The 23208-nt window shown below is 33.1% G+C and overlaps 1 protein-coding gene across 8 annotated transcripts in view; it reads right to left on the bottom strand.

Moving 5' to 3' along the window:
• Positions 1–23208, bottom strand: part of TFPI (tissue factor pathway inhibitor) — an 82563-nt gene that overhangs the window by 16392 nt on the left and 42963 nt on the right. For all 8 annotated transcript variants that reach the window (XM_032292711.1, XM_032292713.1, XM_032292710.1 and 5 more), the window contains 4 exons: positions 17206–17403; positions 5431–5466; positions 1880–2056; positions 1210–1287 (listed from right to left, as the gene is read on the bottom strand). In XM_032292711.1, coding sequence (XP_032148602.1) covers positions 1210–1287; positions 1880–2056; positions 5431–5466; positions 17206–17403 — 489 coding nt within the window. The remainder of the gene's footprint in view (positions 1–1209; positions 1288–1879; positions 2057–5430; positions 5467–17205; positions 17404–23208) is intronic.

The following is a 23208-nucleotide window of genomic DNA, read 5'->3' as shown; positions in this document are numbered from 1 at the left end:
TCTTTACATTTTCCATTTCCTCTTTAATCATGTTTCAAATCCTCTTCGTGATTTCCAAGGTGTGACCTTAGTGCTGAAGCAAAACGCGCAAATGATTAGATCACTGTGGGACTCAGCTGACATTCACAGACTCTTTCTAGATAATTCAGTCAACATTTTAATATGTCAGATCCACCAGGGCAGTTTTGTTTGCGTTCTGTTGGCTTGCTTGCTTAGTTGTTCGTTTGCTTGTTGTAAAGAGGAGTAGCTCAAAGTCAATCTAATTCTGATAAATGGCCAGGATACAGAATTCCTGGCCCAGACACTGTGTTTCTTTATTATTATTATTATTTTAATCCTAAGATTGCAATTTTAATAGTTACAGAATTCCTTATATTCACACTGTTTATATGTAAATAGGCCAAGTTTACACTTGACACATTCACATGGACTGCTGCTAAGCAAAATCTTCAATATCTGAATAAAAACATGTGATTTTTATAATTTAGCTAGGATCTAATAATTTTACAATGATAATTTTTAGCTTTCTATGTTATTTCTAACCACCCAGATATTTGTGATTTCTGATTATGTTTCCCAGTATTTTCACTATTTTCTCAGCTCTGCATTTTTGTGGAAATATGTCCTGTATGTTCATTTAAATCTGATAAATAGGTTAACAGACTAGAACATAAAAAAGAGTCCTGCAGAATTCAAAAAAATTATTCGCTCCAGAATGACATAACATTTAGGTATGACTATTCAATTAATTTCTAATCTTCCCTGTGAGTAACATTAGAGACCTTGCCTAGTGCCATACTGACTTTAAAAGTACTTTGGACTGCCTTTGATGCTCTGCTGCCAGTACAGTGATTTACCATTTTACACTGAGGATGATAATTCCTAGTACTATTTTGCAAAATAAATTTGGAATAGAGCTAAATATCATATGAAAGTTTTTCATGTGATACATAATCAAAAGCTTACTTCAAGGCATACTTTAAAATAGATTAGGAAAATTGTTGCTTTTATGGAATTAGATGTCTTAAACAATTTGAATCTCAGTATTTCCACAAACTCATTAAGTAACCACACACACACACACATGCGTGCGCGCGCGCACACACACACACAAATATATATTTAAAGTCGTATTTCTAATACATAATCTACTTCATTGTTACCATGATAATAGTTTCCTGGAAGCAATAAAATCCAGGAGATTCTTACCGAAAAGCCTGGGAGCCTTGGTTGATTGTAGAGTCAGGGAATTATTCACAGCATTGACCTGGGTTCCATAATCATTCACTGGAAAAAAATACAGCCAATCAAAGCAGATAAACATTGTCAAAATCTCATATTTGTACTAATGATGCATAGCACCATGTTGAAACAGATTTCTGGCAATTTCATTCACATTGCTATGTCAAATTAGCAAACAGTGAATCTTTAAATATATTGTAAGGCAATATTTCCATGGGTAACAGTAGTTCTTTGTCAAAAAAGCGTTAACAGTTGATGTTTAAGTCATCCCTTAAATAAATGCTATAGGCAGGTAAAACTAATTGATTTTAGGTGGCATTCAATAACTTTGCTCTCATATTTGTATGAATGTGAAAGATTTTAGAATTATATTTTGCTAAAATTGTACTGTAGTATTTTCAGGAAGAAAAGTTAAATAATGTAACATAAAAAGTATTAGAGCTATGAAAATAATTTCTTAATTTTCTATCCTTTCTAAAAATATATGTAGTCACAAATCTGAGATTGAATGAACACAAATATATCTTAATTTGCATGGTTAAAACAAAACCGGAGTAAACTTGAACATCATCTGAGATGCCTTGGTTTTAAAAGGATGTCCACAAATGAACCAAAATGAAATGAGAAATAAACTTACAAGTGTCTCCACAGGTGTTCTTGCATTCTTCTAGTGTCTCAAAGTTGTTCATATTGCCCAGACATCCACCATACTTGAAACGTTCACACTGTTTTGTTTGATTGTTATAAAAATACCTGGTAATATAACCTCGGCATATTCCAGGATCTTCTTCCAAAAAGCAGAAATCTGGCTTTCCTATAAATTATAAAAATGTCAGAAAGCAATATTCTTTTTTTGTAAATAAATTACTGAGTTTAATATCATTTATAATAACTGGCTACGTTATTTAAGAAGTAAGCATAAAAAATTAAAAGCAAAAATCGAACTATAATCACAGCTAAACACTAATAAAAGTACCTATCATATTTTGGGATTGGTGTTTCAAATTCTAAATTTCTCATAGTAAATTAATAGGAAATTAACTATGACATTTTTACGAATTTAAGGAGTAAAAGATTATTTTACCATGTACCACTCTTGGTTTGAGATTATGGCAAAAATGTGGTTTAATTATTTTTAACATGTTTATGTGTATTAACATTTAGGAAAGGTCTGTGAACATTTTAAGTTATTGACTGTGGCTTCTCAGAAAAAGCAGTGCGGTGCATTGCATCACTAAGGATGGTTTAAATTTTTAAAAGTTGAAAAAGAAGATTTGTGGGTATGGAAGTTTTCATGGCTAGCCTTAGAAGTTCCTAAGTTCTTATGCGGGAATTAATATCTATATTGGGTAGGACATCCTCTACTGCTGTGTCATTTTTTTTTCCTGCTTCTTGGCATTGGAATGACTTCAGTAATGCAGAGGCAGAAAGGAAATACATGTTCAAGGATTGGAGAGGCTTTTGCAAAAGACTAATACCTCTTCTTTGATAGTGCTCCAAAGCAGGCTAAACTCAGCTGTCACAAAAGTTTGTGCCACTGTGATTTACATCAACAATTCTGTCTACATGCATGGACTGTGAAAAGAAGTGAGCTAATTTTCAAAATTATCATGCTCACAAGGCATTGTGCTTGAATGTTTTAGAACAGAACTCGAATTTCTTCTCAATTTTTTTTATTCCTGCGACTATATTACCACATAGGCAAAAATGAACTGTGGTACCTTTTTCATCTTAAAGCAACATGTTCTTCCACATCAGAGAAGCAATACCCATGAGTGTTTTAAAATTAAAAAAAACCCATGTATTTAATAATATTAATGATTTCTGCAACAGTTGCAGAACCAACACCTTATTAAAAGTTATTTTATTAAGTAAAATTTTCTACTATAATATACTTTTAAAAGCCTATTTACTCTAACTTTGCAATGTATTAATCTGAAAGTTAACTTTGTGTCTTCTTTATTGCCTTTTGTTCTTTCAAGCGACTGTTTTTATGATTTTTAGCTAAGTGTAATAGTATATGGGGAAAGGAATAAAACAATTCTTTAAAATTTTTTCACATTTTATAAGGTAAAAAAACACACTCAATTACTATCATTTGATCTGTTTTAGTCTTAATGTGTACTTTTCATGAAATTTTAAATGACTTGAACAGAAGATGCAAGAATTTTATGTTTGCCAAAAGTGGATGGGTGAAAAATATTGCATATAAAGAACATAAAAGTCTAACAGGTTATGCTGATAAGTATAATTAAGAAACTGTACATGTACATAAATATACACATCTAATATGTACCTACAAAAATTAAAAATAAACAAACAGAACAACAACAAAAAGGACTGTAAAACTAATATGTAACCACAAAAATTAAAAACAAACAAAACAACAAAAAAATAAACTGTACAACTGAATGTTGTCATTTTTCATATGAAGCCCCATTGGGAAACATGAACTTATTTGAAGACAAAGTTGAAAATGCACACATGTAAAATAATTCTTTTTTGGGCTGCAATTTAAAATACAGTTGTGAATCAAGAAATTAATTTCCCATATTCCTCAAGTAAATAAATTGACTGTCTTACTGAGTTTGCATACATAATCCTTGCTCTAAGTTGGTGCGCAGTTGAACTCGAGTAACAGAATGCAGACTGGATAAGCCACAGTATTATTACTGCTAACTTTTGTTTGGATCTGAATACTTGGTAATCGTCTTGGACCAAACTTTCTTTCAAAGGAATTGTATTAAATCTCAAATTTCTTTATAATGGTCCAATGCTAGGAAGCATAATACAAAGTGAACTTGAAATTGATAGAAGTCTTTTTTATGAATAGGCGTTAGCATGTAAGCATTTTAAACATTCATGTAAATACAGCTTTATTCTATAACTTTAATATATAATATGAATTATGAATGATTGAATTTTAAATTATAAATATATACTTTATAGCATAATTGTACATAAAAATATTACCTGTATTGATTTTTTTTCTAATTCTAGGTTTTTGGTAAAAGGTCCTAATATTTAGATATTGGTATTTTCTTTCACAAAAATACCTTCTTTTACTTTGTGGACAAAAACTTCTTTATCATAAATATGCCATTTTATTTGATATTACAGATAAGGCCTTCATTTAATTGAAGTACTAAACGTTTTTGTCAAGATTAGTTTAATATTTATAGGAACTTCTTAAAAAAATTGTAAGTAAGTACATACATTTAATTATGCTTCTTGTACAAACTTTGCTATTACCTTTATTTTATAAATTTTGACTACAATTCTGGTCAGTGGATTGAGTCTAAAGACTATCAATGTGTCACAGATATTTTCAAGTCTTTCCCACATAAATAAATCAAAATAACTAAAACTAAAATGCACTTTGAGTTTCATGGTCTTTTTGTCCTTAAACATTTAACCTCTTTGTTCAATATTTTCTCATTGAAATGTAAATGCCATAAATGGCAATTGGACCAAATCAGTTTCTAGACCTTTATTAAAAGGAGGTTAGTTTCCCTGATCCATTGATAACATTTTTTCTTGTGCTGATATATTTGTGAAAAAGTAATTATTTTAGGCTACAAACAATAAATAATATGATTTAAATTACACAATTAAATGTACACATAAATGCTAGAAATTTATTTTTAAATATCTTCACTTACTTTTGCATGTATAACTAACTGCTGGCAATGCAGAGACATGCATCCATTTAAGGGAATATTTGATAAAACTTGCTAAAGCCACACAATGCTGAGATTAACAAGTGATTAGAGATCAGAGAAATAAAGTAAGACTCAAGACATATAAATCTCTATCTGGAAGATGTTAAAATAGCATGTGTGTGTCTCTGGACTATGATGGAACTAAAGCTATATATCATGCTGCATTAGAATTAGGGTAAATATGGTGTTTGGAGCCTCCTCTGACAAATAATAATGTTTATATTTTTCTTATTGTTGATTATGTCAATTGAAACACACAATAAATCATCTCAAGAGTGATATGATCCATCTCTCATATGGGTTATGATCAATCTCTTTAATGGGTTTTTGATCAATCTCAGAGAAACTTAAGAATTGAATATCTATACTGAATCAAGGACCAGAAGAAACAAACAAACAAACAAATAATTGAATATCTAAATGCCTTACATAAGTGTTTCAAATTTACAGACAAATGAATGTTTACCATTTTGTAATGTTGTCTTTATCATCTTTCCATTACCTGTAATCAAAAGAATACATACATATCAATTGCCACAATTTATAACATAATACTGTGAATTTGAATTTAACAAACTAGAGTGACGTATTTATCAACATTAAAATTTTTCTTATATAGAATATCTTAATACAAATTAAATTTTTTTCTCTAAAAAATAATCTTTTCTATTTCCTGTAATCATGAAGCCACCTCATTTCAATATAGCAATGTTTTAGGAACTATGATTAAACTTTCTAACACACTTACAAAGCTGAGATTCATAGTGACTAAGTTTACTGTTCAGAATATCTATAATTAAAATAATTATTTAAAAAATGTGAAATATGAAAGTAATTCAAGGAGCCTATTTTGCATATAAAAATAATTTGTTAGTTACCTGGGAATAAGAGTGAAATTAACCAGAATTATTTCCTTTCCTTTGTCTTTTCCCTGCTTCATTGTCTCAACCCAATTGCAAGTTTTATTATTATTACTAAGGTAGAGAAGAAATGAAACAAAAGTCATCTGGAACACATTGTTTGGTTTAACATTTGAATTGACAGAATCATTTCCTTCAAAACCCAGAACGCTAGTTGTCTTTGTCCTACCATATCCCAAGTATGAATTCTAAGTTCTAATTTAAATGATAGGTAACGAAAATCAAACTGACAAAATAAGTCTATGTAATTTAATTTGTTCACATAGACATTAGGAAAGTTGAGTTATATTTATTTTGCTATAGAATCATTTGTTTTACAAAGAAAATATTTGGTCAAAGCAGGTTACAATTAGTTGTATAACCAGAGACCAGTTTTATGGCCAGGTTAGCTAGTTGTGTGACGGAAAGGGAGAGAGTGAGAAGAGGGAAGAAAGAGCTAGAGAAAGAATATGAGTTGGGTTATGAACTTCTTTCAGCCACTGGATCATCCTTTTTCTCTTGAAATAGTTCTTCTATGAAGAGTAAAATGTCTGTGAAAGGGAAACTAATAGACACAAACTTCTTTTCAAATTATACTATGTTTTATTCAATGGCCTTTTAAAAAAAGAGGGTGTGTGTGTGTGTGTGTGTGTGTGTGTGTGTGTGTGTGTGTGTGTGTTTGTGTGTATATAGCTATATCCATTGAGGTAAGTTTATTTACTTTGTTTTCATTGCAACTAGCCAACTTAATGTTTTGAACTAGATTGTAGACTGTCATATAATATGACATTAAAATATTTAAACCTAAAACTGATATGATTTAATTGATAAGGGGAAGAAAGGAATATATACATATAATGAGTGTATAAAACTAGAACACTAAGCAATTTTCATTCCTTATTTACCTATTGACAATAGTCATAGGGTGGTAACGCGAATGCTTGATTCATACAATATTTTAGGGAACATCTATTTTGTTAGTTTATTGTTTCATTCTAAATACAATTAATTTAGCTAATATACATGCCAACTAACTCAATGTGGGTTAGCACACTAGAATTTTAAGTGTACTTATATTACCAATAATTATCTTTGTGTAATCTAATAATAATTACAACCATGGGCTCTCTAATTTGTCCATGAGAATTTAAGAAATGAATATACTGAATCAAGGACCAGAAAAAACAAACAAACAAGCAGACAAACAAAAATTGAATATCTAAATGCCTTACATAAATGTTTTCATAATTTGTATGCCATAGCAATATGAGAGCAACAAATAGAAAACATTTATAGCAAATTATCAAGTTTTCTTAGATTTAGACAGGACAAACACTTTATCAATGCTTTTTAAGAAGTAATAATCAAGGGGAGAAATGCCAGATGTAGGTGATGGGGAGGAAGGCAGCAAATCACACTGCCACGTGTGTACCTATGCAACAATTTTGCATGTTCTTCACATGTACCCCAAAACCTAATATGCAATAAAATAAATAAATGGGAAAAAAAGAAGTAATAATAGAATATTAGACTAATTTCCATTCTAGTACTCTTTTGAATTTCAACTTACATGAATTAGTTTTAATATTTCATTATGAACATTAAGATGTAAGACTGAAAGTGAAAATATCACAGAATTTGCATTTGGTTGATAGACATTGGCATATAATACTTATACCTCAAACTGACTTACTGATTTTTGTTTACTGATTTTGAGTAGATTTATACTCAAAATTGTACCATATGTAAATAATGATATGCTCACTTGGGTGTGCAAGGAGAGTGTTAGATAAACATCAATTGTGTGGAGTTGGTAGAGAGTGTTGTCCAAATCTTTTGTATCCTTAGTGATTGTCTGTTTTACTTTTTCAGTCAATTACTGAAAAACATGTCTTGAAGTATGTAAACTGAATTGAGGAATTGTATACTCTGACTTCTGCCAATCTTTCCTTTAAAAATTTGGAGTTCTATAATTAGGACCATGCACATAGACATTAAGGATTGTTATGTATGTTTTATTAATGGGCCCTCTTATAAATATCTTTCTTCCAACTGGTAGTATTTCCTATCCTGTCTACTTTTACTAATCATCTTATGGTTAGTGCTTACATGGTGTATCTTTTTTCCATCATTTCACTTTTAATCTCTCTGTCCTTATTTTTAAAGGGCCTTTCCTGTAGACAACACATAGTTATTGATTTATTTTTGCATACACCATGATAATATATGCCTTTTAATTGGAGTGACTGGACCATCATATTTTAATTTAAGCTAATTACCATTAAAGTTTAGTATAAACATCACTAGCTGTTTGATTTCTGTTTCTCAATTCTTCTTTGTTTCTGTTTCCCTCTTTTCATGTCTTCTTTAGAATTATTGTAATTGAGTATTTAATGATACTTTTATCTTCATTATGGGCCTATTCACTATTTTTGTCTGTTTCATTTTTTTAAAGGTTGCTTTAAGGATTATAATGTACTAATCCATTACAGTCTAGTGTCAAGCAATTTATGTCATTGTCACCTGTTACAATAATCTCATTTTTTTTCACCTTCTTTCCTGTGTGCTTTAATTTTTAGTCCTTTAATATTAATTGTACTGCTGCTCTACCAGGAATAAATTTTTGCATAATAATGTTGATTTAAAAAGTGCCTATTTTAAGGAGTAGATTAGTGATTGGCAGTTTTTTTCTCTTTTAGTTCTTTACTTTTTCTTTTTAAAAATTTCTTTCTTTTTTTGTTTTTATAGATATAGGGAATAGAACTACAGTTTTGTTATGTGGTTATATTTCATAGTGGTGAAGTGGATTTTAGTGTAACCATAACCCAAATAGTGTCCATTGTACCTATTAGATCCCTTACTCCCCTTTCTTCCTTATATCCCACTGAGTGTCCATTGTCTATTTGTCTATTATTCTACTATAACCACATGTACAAATTATTTACCTCCCACTTACAAATGAGAACAGGTGGTATTTGAATTTCTGTTTCTGAGTTATTTCACTTAAGATAATGGCCTCCAGTTCCATCCATGCTGCTATAAAGGACATGATTTTTATTTTTAATGGCTGAGTAGTATTCCATGGGGGGTATATGTGTATACATAAATATCATATTTTCTTTATCTAATCATCTGTTAATGGACACATGTTGGTTTTATATCTTTGCTACTGTAAATAGTGCTGTGCTAGACATTCAAATATAGTTATCTTTTTGATATAATGATTTCTTTGCTTTGGGGTAGATATCCAGTAGTCGGATTGCTGGTTAAATGGTAGTTCTATTTCTTAGGTCTTTGGGAAATCTCTATACTGTTTTCCATAGAGATTATATAAATTTACATTTCCAGCAACAATATATAAGCATTTTATTTTCTCTTAATCTCTAACATCTGTTATTTTTTGTCTTTTTAATAATAGCTGTTCTGATTGCTGTAAGATGATATCTCACTGTGATCTTAATTTGCATTTGTCTGATAATTTGTGATTTTCAGCAGTTTTTATATGCTTGTTGGTTGCATCTATGCTTCTTTTGAAACATATCTTTTTGGGTCCTTTGTCCATTTTTAAAAATGGTTTGTTATTTTCATGTTGAATTGTTTGAGTTCCCTGCAGATTTTGGATATTAGTTTTTTGTCCAATACATAATTTGCAAATTTTTCTCGTTCCTTAGGTTATCTGTTCACTCTGATATGTCTTTTGCTGTGCAGAAGATTTTAATTTACTTGTGGATCAACTTTAATTCTCATTTGTCTATTTTTGTTTATTTTCAATTTGCTTTTGAGGTTTTAGTCACAAATTTTTTGCCTAGGTCAAATATCCAGAAGAGTTTTTTCTAGATTTTTCTTCTAGAGTTATTATGGTTTTAGGCCATACATTTAAGTCATTAATTTATTTTAATTTTTGTATAAGGTGAGAGACACTGTTCCACGTTTATTCTTCTGCATACAGCTATCCATTTTCCCAACACCATTTATTGAATATAACGCCCATTCACCAGTGTGTGTGGTTTTGTTGATTTTATCAAAGATCAATTGGCTGTAAATAAATATAAATAACTGTTACAGTCAGGATGGGGGCTGTACCCTGCAAAGCTACAGGGGCAGAGCTGTCCAAAACCATGGGAGCCCACTACTAGCATCAGCATGACCTGGATGTGAGACAGAGTCAAAGGAAAATATTTTGGAGCTTTAAGATTTGACTGCTCCGCTGGATTTTGGACTTGCACAGGGCCTGAAGACCCTTTGTTTTGGCCAATTTCTCCCATTTGGAACAGCTGTATTTACTTAATGCCTGTATCCCCCTTGTAGCTAGGGAGTAACTAACTTGCTTTTAATTTTAAAGGCTCATAGGCAGAAGGAACTTGCCACCTCTTGGAGAACTCTTTGGACTGTGGACATTTGAGTTAATGCTGAAATGAGTTGAGACTTTTGGGGACTGTTGGGAAGGCATGATCAGTTTTGAAATGTGAAGAAAGGTGATTTGGGAAGGGCTGAGGGTGGGGTAATATCGTTTGGCTCTGTCCCCATGCAAATCTTATCTTGAATTCCCTCGTGTTATGGGAGAAACCTGGTGGGAGATAATTGAATCATGAGGTCAGGTCTTTTCCCTGTTCTTCTCATGATGGTGAATGAGTCTGAGATCTGATGGTTTTAAAAAGGGGAGTTTCCATGCACAAGCTCTCTTCTCTTGTCTGTCGTCATGGGAATCGTGCCTTTCACCATCTGCAATGATTGTGGGGCTTCCCCAGCCACATGAAACTGTGAGTTCATGTAATCTCTCTTGTACATTGCATGGTCTTGGTTATGTCTTTATCAGAGAGTGAAAATGGACTAATACAGTTCTCTATTCTATTTCTATTGATCTATATTTATTTTTATACCAATATCATGCTCTTTTGGTTATTACAGACTTGCATCATTTGAAGTCCAGTAATTTGACATTTTCAGTTTTCTTCTTTTTGCTTAGGATTACTCTGGCTATTTGGGCTCTTTTTTGGTTCCATATGAATTTTACTATTGCTTTTTCTAATTCTGTGAAAAAATGACATTGGTATTTTGATAAAAATTACACTTAATCTGTAGATTGCTTTAGGGATTATGGTTATTTTAATTATATTGATTCTTGCAATCCATGAGCATGGAATGTTTTTCCATTTTTTTCATGTCATCTACAATTTCTTTCAACAGAGTTTTGGAGTTTTCTGTGTAGAGATCTTTTACCTCCTTACTTTAATGTATTCCTAGGTATTTTGGTTTTTCGTAGCTATTGTAAGTAGAATTGACTTATTGATTGTTTTCACAGCTTTATTGTTATTGGTAGATAGAATCTTTCAACTCTTTAAGAAACTTATTCTCTTTTGAATTGTTTCTTGTAAGAAATTTGTAATTATTTTGGTCTTTGTTCCCTTACATCTAATGTATTCTCTCCCCAGCTCCTTTTAAGATTTACTTTGTATCTCTGATTTTCAGCAATTTAACTCCAATATTTACTTATGTGTTTTATTTTCTTTTTGTTTATCATTTATTATTTGTAAAGGCTCTTGGTTCTATATATTATAATTTCTATCCAGTGTGGTTAATTCTTTGGTATTTTATTTGTTCACATATTTTTTCTGCTATGACTCTCAGGATTTCAATTGTACATTTTGGTTGACCTGTTGATATTATGTCACTAATTACTAGGCTATATGCTTATTTGCTTGTATGTTTGGTCTGTTATTTTCCACTGTGTTTGATGTTAAACTGTTGTGCTGTTTTCAAGTTTACTAATCTTTTCTTCTGTAGTGTCTAATATGGTCTTATGTACATCTGGTGATTTAAAATTTTTATATATTTTTCATTTTCAGAATTTCCATTTCGTTCTCTTTCATATTTTCAATTTATCTCTATATTATGTTCATGTTTTATTTCATTTAGTATATTTATAACAGCTGTTTTAAAGTCCTTGTCTGCTAATTCAATCACCTTTGTTATTTCTGTCTGTTTAAATTGAGTCATTTTTCTCCTGGTTCTTGATCACAGTTTGCTTCTTCTTTGAACATTTAGTATTTCGAGGTATTTTTGAATACTTTTGAATATCATACTGTTGGTTGATGAATTTTATTGTCTTTGGCTAAAGAATGTTGAAGTTCATTTTTGCAGGTAGTTAAGTTACTTGTGGATTAACTGAATCTTTTAAGTTTGTTTTTAAGCTTTGTTAGGGCAAGCCTAAACTAACTTTTACTCTAGGTCTAATTTAGGCCTAGTACTAGATTAAATACTAAATGTTACCTAGTCATGTGGGCCCTTTACCAATTGTTCCACTTATAGGTCCTTGATAATTATTTTCCCAAACTCATAAAATTTCCTTTATTCAATTAAATTTTTATTATTCAATGAAAAACTCAGAGGGGACCCTATCCAGATTTCTAGGGTGTTTCTCCACACTAGTCTATCATATTCCACACTGAATTAGTGTGATTTCACTCTGCTGATAAAGACATACTAAAGACTGGGCAATTTACAAAAGAAAGAGCTTTATTGGACTCAGAGTTCCATCTGGCTGGGGAGGCCTCACAATCATGGCCTCTCCAAGGAGGCACGAGTCACATCTTACATGGATGGCAGCAGGCAAAAAGAGAGGTTGTACAGAGAAACTCCCATTTTTAAAACTATCAGATCTTGTGAAACCCCTTCACTATCATGAAAACAGCATGTGAAAGACTTGCCTTCATGATTCAGTCATCTCCCACCAGGTCCCTCTCACAACATGTGGAAATTATGGGAGCTACAAGATGAGATTTGGGTGAAGAAACAGAGCCAAATCCTATCATTCCACCTCTGGCCCCTCCTATATCTCATATTTTCACATTTCTTTTCTTTCTTTCTTTTTTTTTATTGCATTTTAGGTTTTGGGGTACATTTGAAGAGCATGCAAGATATTTGCATAGGTACACACATGGCAGTGTGATTTGCTGCCTTCCTCCCCTTCACCTATATCTGGCATTTCTCCCCATGCTATCTCTCCCCAACTCCCCACCCCCCACTGTCCCTCCCCTAATTCCCCCCAACAGACCCCCTTCCCAACAGTCTGCAAAAGTCTCAATGCATATCAGCATTAACTCAAAAGTCCACGGTCCAATGTCTCCCCCAAGATGTGGCAAGTCCCTTCTGCCTATGAGCCTTTAAAATCAAAAGCAAGTTATTTACTTCCTAGATACAATGAAGGTACGGTACTAGGTAAATACAGCTGTTCCAAATAGGAGAAATTGGCCAAAACATAGGCTCTACAGGCCCCATGCAAGTCCAAAATCCAGCAAGGCTGTCAAATCTTAAAGCTCTAAAATGTTCTCCTTTGACTCCATGTCTCACATCCAGATCACACTGATGCAAGAGGTGGGCTCCCAAGGCCTTGGGCAGCTCTACCCTTGTGGCTTTTCTGGATACAGCCTCTCTTCTGGCTGCTTTCACAGGCTGGTGTTGAGTGTCTGCAGCTTTTTCAGGTGCATGGTGCAACCTGTTGATGGATCTACCATTCTGGGGCCTGGAGGACAGTGGCTCTCTTCTCACAACTCCACTAGGCGATGTCCCAGTAGGGACTGTGTGAGGGCTCTGACTTCATATTTCTCTTCTGCACTGCCCCAGCAGAGATCCTCCATGAGAGCCCCACCCCCCTGCAGCAAACTTCTATCTGGGCATCCAGGCACTTTCATACACCTTCTGAAATCTAGGCAGAGGTTTCCAAACCTCAATTCTTGACTTCTGTGTACTTGCAGGCTCAATACCACATGGAAGTTGCCAAAGCTTGAGGCTTGCACCCTCTGAAGCCATAGCTTGAGCTCTACGTTGGCCCCTTTCAACCACAGCTGGAGTGACTGGGAGACAGGTCACCAAGTCCCTAAACTGCACATAGCATGGGACTCTGGGCCTGACCCTGAAAACCATTTTTTCCTCCTAAGCCTCCAGGCCTATGATAGGAAGAGCTGGCACAAAGATCTCACATGCCCTGGAGACATTTTCCCTATTGTCCTGGTCATTAACACTCAGCTCCTTGTTACTTACACAAATTTCTGCAGCTGGCTTGAATTTTTCCTTGGAGAATAGGATTTTCTTTTCTATTGCGTTGCATTGTGGCTGCAAATTTTCCAAACTTTTATGCTGTTTCTCTTTTGAAATGGAATGCCTTTAACAGCACCCAAGTCACTTCTTGAATGCTTTGGTGCTTAGAAATTTCCTCTGCTAGATACTCTATATCATTTCTCTCAAGTTCAAAGTTCAACAAATCTCTAGGGCAGGGGCAAAATGCCGCCTGTCTCTTTGCTAAAACATGAGAGTCAGCTTTGCTCCAGTTCCCAACAAGTTCCTCATCTCCATCTGAGATCACCTCAGTCTGAACCTTATCGTTCATACCATTATCAGCATTTTTCTCAAAGCCATTCAACAAGTCTCTAGGAAGTTCCAAACTTTCCAACCTTTTCCTGTATTCTTCTGAGCCCTCTAAAGTATTCCAACTTCTGCCTGTTACCCAGTTTCAAAGTCACTTCCACATTTTCAGGTATCTTTTCAGCAACACCCCACACTACTGGTACCAATTTAGTGTGAGTAAATCACATCTTACAAGGATAGCTGCAGGCAAAGAGAACTTATGCAGATAAACTCCTGTTTGTTAAAACAATTAGGTCTTGTGATACCCATTCACTAGGATGAGAACAGTATGGGAAAGACCACCTGCCCCCTCATCCCTTGTGATTCAATCATTTCCCACCAGTCCCTCCCATAACATGTGGGATTTACAAGATGATATTTGGGTGTGGATGCAGAGCCAAACCCTACCACACCCATTGTTAGAAAAACCACAACCACTTCAGCTCTCTAATCTCTAATAGCCATGTCCTGTCTTTAGAGAATCCACCATTCTATACTTGGATTTATTTCCCATAACTGTTGCTCAGAAAGCCTTCATACAGAAAGCAGGGGAGATTGGAGGGCTTATTTTATATATTTACCTTCTCCCAGAGGTCACAATCCTTCACTGCCTTTTGATCAATGTTTACAAACACTAGTTTTTTACATTTTGTCCAGTTTCATAGTTCTTTATATTGGGAAAGAAAGTACAGTTCTAGTTATCTGTCATGGCTGTAGATGAAATTTTCTTCTTAGGTGTGCTTTTAAAAGTCTAGCCATGCGTTTTCTATATATCAGCTATATCCTTAACAGTGATGAGCTGTATGTAACACTCAGATATTGATACAATAATAGAAAGTGACTTTTTTTTTTTTTGAGATGTAGTCCTCATTTGTTGCCCAGGCTGGAGTACAGTGGCACAATCTCAGCTCACTGCAACCTCCACCTTCTGGTTTCAAGCAATTCTGTCTCAGCCTCCTGAGTAGCTGGAACTACAGGCACATGCCACCATGCCTGGCTAATTTTTATATTTTCAGTAGAGACAGGGTTTCACCATACTGATCAGGCTGGTCTCGAGCTCCTGACCTCAGGTGATCCACCTGCTTTGGCCTCCCAAAGCGCTGCAATTACAGGCATGAGCCACTGTGCCCAGCCTCAAGTGACTTTTGATAGATAATGAGGCGATGGGGGTAAGTGAGTTACATTTACATATTAGCCAGTAATGATATGTTAAATGATAAACAGGGCCATCACTGATGAGCAAAATGATTACATTTGAGTAACTTTTAAAGAAAAGAGTAACTTTTGTACAATGATAAACCATAAGACTTGAATTATACACATATACAAAGAACAGGTGTGTATTTCAGAGAGGAGACTCATTGATGAAAATAAATAGCCTGCTAAATGAAAGAGTGAGGATTACTAAGGATGAGCAACCAGGCTTCTGGCCAAAATTCTGACAACTAAGAATGATTTTCAACTCAACACAAAAGGATACTTGGCCCAATGTATATGAAAGAAAATGGGGTAGAGAAATCTGTGATGAATGGAAAATGACCAGGCAATCTCAAAAACCAAAGGCGCCTCTGAGGACCACTGAGCTGCCTAAACTGTGTTAGTAACATTACTAGGGCATCTATAGAGAGGAAATAGAGAAATCAGTGCTGTGAGGTTAAAAAAATATATTCATTTCTATTCTCTTCTGAAAGCTCTGGAGCATACAACAAAACACGTTACAGAGTCACAGAGGAGAGAAGTTTGCTCTTTTCACTACACTGAGGTTTTCCCACAGACCAAGAGCACCATGATGCGAAGGCTGTTTAGTAAAAGCTGTTTAGAAAGCAGTAACAGAGTGAGAATGCAGAGCTGCCTGATTTGCAAAAAACAAGACATCTAGTGTTACTAACCAGAGATATAATTTCTGCATCACCTCAATTCTATCCAATCAGCTCTACAAACATGCTATGGTAGAATTTTAGACTAGAAACTAGGGAAATAAAAGCAACCCAACTTATTATATTCCTTGAGTAACTTACAATTTGGGAGAATAACCTGAGATAAAAAAAGCATTCAAAATTTTGGTCAGTAATTATTTGTAATTTATCTTAGTGAGAAGATATAAAACCACATGGAATAAGGTAATTAGCAAAATTTATAAAAAAGTTAAATTTTAATAAGATTAATGCAGAATAAAAGTTTAATATAATATGATGTACTTTTGAAATTTATAACTTAGTAATATTAATATAACATGTTGGGTTTAGTAAGTCTACAAAGGTCATCAGGGATGACTTTTCTTTTTTATAGTATTCTGTTTTTATTTTCCATAGTATTTCAATGTTCCAATAACAAAAATCCCTTATATTTCATATGTAGTTCAACTATTTCATGCAGCTTAGAATTTTATTATTAGTAGCCATAGAACTTCAATTTTCAGATTCATGATCTTGAGAAAGGACAATCATGAGACCATTGTGTTGACAAAGGAAAGACTAAGTCAGTGTGACTAACAGTTCTTCTGCCAACTCAGATTGCAATTTTGGGTTGCTGAATTATACCCATTTTATTTCAAAAATACTCCACCATTCTGTAAACATGAGTTGAGATTTTCTTCTTTTGTCTTTATTATGGATAAGAGTATAAGACAATAAATAAGGCTTCATATATTTTTTAATCACTGATATGAAAAAATGAAAAATGATAGTTGAACATAAATGTTGAACTTATCTAAAATATGATAATTTGCTTTAAAAGGTCTCTCAGGCATATAGAGTTTCTGGTACCTAAAATATGGGTAATTCATGGTAAAATTCAGAATTGCCATTAATGTGGAAATAAAAGATTCCTTGGAAATGTTAAAATAGCATGAAATTACTTTTTTCCCTAAATTATCAAATCTGTAATTAGGCTCAACAGTCCTAAAGGGTATTGAGTAACAAGGGTTCCCAGAAACCTACCTGTTGCACACATTTCTTCGCACTCTTCCAGACTGTCAAATCGATTCTGATTTCCTTCACATCCCCCATATATAAATTCTTCACACTGTCGAGTGAAAACATTGAAGAAATATCTCTTCATCCATGCTTTACATGGGCCATCATCCGCCTTATATGCACAAAACGTATGCCTAAATTTCAGTGGTGGCAACTCAGGGTCTATAAGGTAAAAACAAGAGATACAACATGTCATCCTTCATCAACACTATAATAATGTTCTTTATTTCTTTTTTAATATGTCCTGATTTTAAGGAAAAATGCCATAACACATGCTGATAAGAAACTATAAAAAGTTGTTCAGTTATCAAAATGGTAGATAAAGTTAATACATTCACCAAATGAGACACAACTTCTAAGCGAACTGGGAGGGAATTGAGTAGTACTTGAAAGGTAACTTCATTCAGGTGGATGTGTCAGCAATAGACCTCTTCTTTTAACTCAGGCAATGGACAATTCTCCTTAACCCACAGTTGTGTCACTCTTCATACATAAAACAACAGTATATTCACATTCATATATATATATATATGTCTATATATATATATATGTATATATACACACACACACATCTATGTACATAATACCATATTAAACCATTCCCTAATTATGAAAATTTATGTGTTTGATGTTACAAAAAATAAACTGCATGGTGCTTTTCTTTTTTACTTACCATACCATGCTTGGGTTTTAATAATGTTGAAATAACGTAAATAATGCTTTCTATGTTTTACATAGAATGAGGCAATTCTTTCGACTTCAAATTATATATTTTTTTTCTTTAAATATTTAACTACGAATTGTAACAACAGAGTTTTCTATCCTGGGAATGGGCATACACGTAGAAGAAATTCAACTAGATTTTAAAAACATTTTACTTTTTTCACGTCCAATAAAATTAATAGAAATCTAATGTTAAATAAGTTCTATTTGTTTACCAGTAAAGATAGGCACGAAAATTGTGGTTGGTGCAACCAAAAGAATAATGATGAAAATGCTATATAATACAGCTTGAATATTTTCTGTATATTGAGTCCATATATTTTCTTTGTCTTTGGCAATTGATTATTATGTGGAATATTGAAATCGGTAAATGACCTAAACCAATTTTCCCTTTAGAGGGCAGCAATACTATATTAAACAGATGAGTATAAATATCTTCAAAAAAAGTGTTTTCATGCTCTCTAAAATAGTTTACTTTGAACAAAGAAAAGAATGGATGAGACTTTAATATTTTCACATAAAATATTTTTAAAGCATAAAATATGGGATAAGTTTGTGGAGGTATGATTGTCTAAATAGAAATCCATTTTAAATTTCCTGTAATTTCAACACATGAATTTTTTTGAAAGAGAAAATATGCACGTAATAAAAGTTAAAATAGATAATTTTATTAATTTAATCCCACCCATAATGTATCATTATTTTAATTATCAATTTTGAATTAATAGCAAGTATTAGTCTTACGTTACTAATGTTAAAACTGTAACAAAATGATTGAAATTGTACTGTTTATTTTGTATATGAGTCATAAAATTGTAAGTAGTCTTTCCAATCTTGGAAGGATTAAAAATATAGCTTTCTATATATAAATTGACATTTGTTGCTGTTTGATTCATGGGACACTAATTATTTTTGAACACGTTTATTTTGTCTCAACTACTAACACTGCTTTCAGTTTTTAAAAATTCCATTTAAATTTATACAATGCCATCTAATCATTTTGATCTATTTGATAAGTTAATTATTTTTTCAATTGATATAAATTGAGATGACAGAACTGACAGAAGAGTATGTTTTTCAGGTCCAAAATTTGTTAAGTTAGAATAACATATGGCAGATAATTATTATGATACGGGGATACATTCAGCCTCAAACACAGTTGTTATAAAACAGCTAATTAGCAAGTAAGAATGTTGGTCAAACCTTTAACTAAAGTTGAGTTTTATGCACATACGCTTTTTTTTTTTTTTTGAGACTGAGTCTTGCTCTGTCGTCAGGTGTGAGTGCAGTGGCGCAATCTTGGCTGACTGAAACCTCAGTTCTTGGGTTCAAGTGACTCTCCTGCCTCAGCCTCCTGATAGCTGGGACTACAGTCACGTGCCCACATGCCCAGCTAATTTTTGTATTTTTGGTAGAGACAGGGTTTCACCATGTTGGCCAGGATGGTCTCGATCTGTTGACCTCATGATCCGCCCACCTTTGCCTCCCAAAGTGCTGGATTACAGGCCTGTGCCACTGCGCCCAACTGAACATATGCATTTGTTTGTCTTCAACTTTCTCTAGAATTATGTTCAATTGGCAAAATATAATGCTTGTGTTTACCAATATGATATATTTTCATAATTTTAAACCAATAACAGTGTCACTAAATTCAATAAATATCTACAGTCTATATATAAATAATTTTATCAAAATAAGTTAAGAAATATTGGTAAACGTAGACAAGTTTAAATGTCATTTCTTTTTCTTTCAAATCCTTTATCTAACATTTTATGTTGATGAACTTACCTAAAATATGATAATTTGCTTTAAAATTTATCTCAGGCATACAGACAGTTTCTGGTGCCTATAAATATGGGTACTTCATGGTGAAATTCTCCCATTTTTCTTAAACTAGATACACAAGTACTTTCTACTTTCTAATAGAAATTCATAACATAAATTTAATTGAGAATTGCTAAAAATGTTTTCTAAAAATAGAAAAATATATCAACCAAAATGATTTCTTAAAACACATTTTCTCTATCACTGAAGTTAAAAATTGTCAGTTTGAATTTAAAAAGAATGAAAGTTTTTTTCTGAGTGGCACATTTGTGAATAATTGTAAATGCTGTTTATACTTTTTTGTCTTTACTTAAGGATTTTAGAATGCCAAGCTGACATTTTGAGTTGCTTTGAAAAGCCAGAAAGTTTGGTATGAAGACCCTAAGTAGTGCATCTGACTTACGATAAATCACAGTAAGTATCAGCGAATTTAGCATCAAGAGTTTCTGAACTGTAGGCGTGTTTGTTTTTGACACCAATAAAAATGTGACCTTCCAGCTGATTAAATATTGGACCTCAGAATTCACATAATTTTAATGAACAAGGCGTGAATAAAAATATTCTGGCATTTTAAATTTTACAGCTATACACCATGATCTCAAATTGCTGTAGCACTTCTCATACAATGTGATGTTATTCGTTCCCAAATTAATATTACTTTAGAACTTTAGAAACAAGTTATTGAAGCAGTGTTTCAGACAGAAAACTTGAATACAAATGTGTATTTGCAGAACACAGGGAATTTTACCTAATTTCTCAGTTGCCGTGTATATTCAGAAAAATCATTTTTTATAAATCAATAATTTTTTATCAGATACTAATTGATGACTTCTCTACTTTTTATTCTTGATATATTTGATAGTGTTTATCATCAAGCTAAATCTTTTTTCCATTTCCTGTATTAAAGATGTACTCACCCAAGTTGAATCTGCTATTTACTCATTGTGCCAGCAGGTGGTGGCAGTGCACCACAAAACCAAAAGAACAAAAACTAGATGCCGTACACAGCAATAACGGTTAACGCTGCTCACCGAGTAATTACAACACTCTGGACATTTTTGTCATTGTAGCATTTAATGATCATAATAGTGAGTTAGATATTATTATCTTCGTTTTATAAATTATAAAACAGCATTGAAGAATTTAAGTAAATGGCTTAAATTCATACCACAAATGATGGGTTTAAAATTGACCCCCATATGGTTTTACAACACATATCTCACACCTTCTTAATACCTGCGTGATACTGTCACAGATATGCGACTGAGATTCCTCAACTAGTATTTGGAACAAGCATTCAGTTTTAATTATATAATCTCCACTCAATTAACAGCATTCTTTTTCTCAAACATTTACCTTTATGAAACTAAAAATGGTTTCAATGACAGAGGTAGGTGGTAATTGTATAGAAATTTTCTAGGAGAAACACTAGGTATTAACTTTTATGAATTATATTTTGTTAATTATTAAGTGATTATTTGTCTTTATTCACACTTTAATGCATTTCTTATAGAAATCCTGTGTTAGAATATTCTTTGTGCAGTGATCCTGTGGCCCACACCTGAGCGCAGCATCCCGGGACTCAAGCAATGACCAGGCTTGGTGTGTGACCTTCGTGCCATGCCACTCCACCCAAAAGGGATGTAAATCTGCCTTGGTTTTCATTTCTTATTTTAGATAAACCCTTTTGGATGTTAATAATTGTGTGGTGACCGTATGTTGGGCACTGTGCTGTCACTGCAGATATGACAGTTTATTAGATGACAGCAGCTCCTCCTTCATAGAGCATATAGACACTAAGGACTTACACAGATATTCAGAAAGTCCTGGGTGCTGTGCGAGTGAACAATAGGATATCTAAATTATCCTGAAGGGGTCAGCGATAACTTTCTTGAGACTTGAAAGTGAGACTTGAGGGAAATGTTTACAGAGGTAATAATTATCTGACAGCAGCCACGAGAAACAAAACACACACAGGCAATCTAAAAGGAATTTAATCTGATCCAGCCATATAAATAGAATCATGGTTTGTATTGAATCATTCGCACTTAATACCATGAATTTTATGTCTCATAATCTGAAGGTTACAATCCTGCCTTCCCCTCCCACCGCCCCGTGTCCTGAGATGCTGGATAGAAGGCTTACTGTAATATTTGATGCCTGAGAACATGTCATGCCCTTGACTGTAAGAATACTCATCCTCTTAGAACTTATTTGTGAATCTAGGGCTTTCAGGTAACTTACTATCTAAGAGTCCACATGCTGCTTGCCTCTAATGAAAGGATTTGATTTTTTTTCTGGCAGGGAAGAGCAAAGACAGGTACTTTTTGCCTTCTCGGTGTCAGAAAATGTGCCAGATGATTTTCCACTGTTTATATTAAAACTATAGGAAATTAGTTATTTACATTATTCATTACAGCTTAAGAAACTGGGAGTTAGAAAATTTAAATAACTTATTCAATCTCACAAAAGTACTGGGTGGCAAACCACACCTGCAAACTCAGGTCTGTCTGATTCTAAATCCTAAAAAAGATACCTATCTTTCACTAAATGTTCACTCTTAATTTTCTCTCTCCCAGCCCAATGGAATTGTTTTAAAAAGCGTATTACCACTGTTTTTATTATCATTTTTGTCTTATCTAGATGTTAATTCTAGATTATTCTCCCTGCTGATTGTGAGAGAAGCAATAAAATTTGATGTATTTTTCTATTAATATTAGTAGCTTATTTCAATTAAATAATATACTTCTATAAAATGATGGTATGATCTTAGCATCATGTGATAAATTGTATCACCAAAATAGAATTTTTTTTTCAGATGTGAGATTTGGTTACTGTAAAAATTAATATAAAATAAAAACAGAACAAAACCAGATAAAACTGAAACTAGTCGGCCAAGAGGTCTTTAAGTCTAGCTTAAATATCAAAATTCTTTGTTATCCATCTAGGTTTGGGAGCTATGTTATAGTAATTTTAAATTCTGGCTTAATTACTGATGACTTGATTCTGGATTATTGGTTGACAGTGGCATCAGCAAAAATTTCAGGAACTTCCTGGTTAAGCAATATTCATTTTCTCAGTCCAATTGAGGAAAATTAGACTGGGACAATACAGGAAACGCTTGGATCAATTTGCTTCTCAGTCTCCTCAAGTGAGGTTGCCTGCTTTTTCCCTGTTAGGACTTATTTTATCTTCCACCTTCCTTGTTTCTGTAACCTCCAGAATGTTAGAACTGTAACCTATCCCTTTTTGAGAAAAAAGCCAAATGAAGGATTGAAACTCAATGTTCAAATTCCTATTTTCAAAAAGGCACATTAGGGTTTTAGTTTACTAAATAATGTTTCATCGCTAGGAAATTTTTATAACACCACGTTGCCTTGTGAGAGCCCTCGGAGAGCCAAGCTTGAATGAATCTCCGTC

The sequence above is a fragment of the Sapajus apella genome, unplaced genomic scaffold (assembly GCF_009761245.1).
Source record: "Sapajus apella isolate SASKATOON/1434 unplaced genomic scaffold, GSC_monkey_1.0 scaffold28, whole genome shotgun sequence".
Classification (NCBI taxonomy): domain Eukaryota; kingdom Metazoa; phylum Chordata; class Mammalia; order Primates; family Cebidae; genus Sapajus; species Sapajus apella.
Note: the sequence above shows the minus strand (reverse complement) of the source record. Positions and strands in the feature narration are given on the sequence as shown.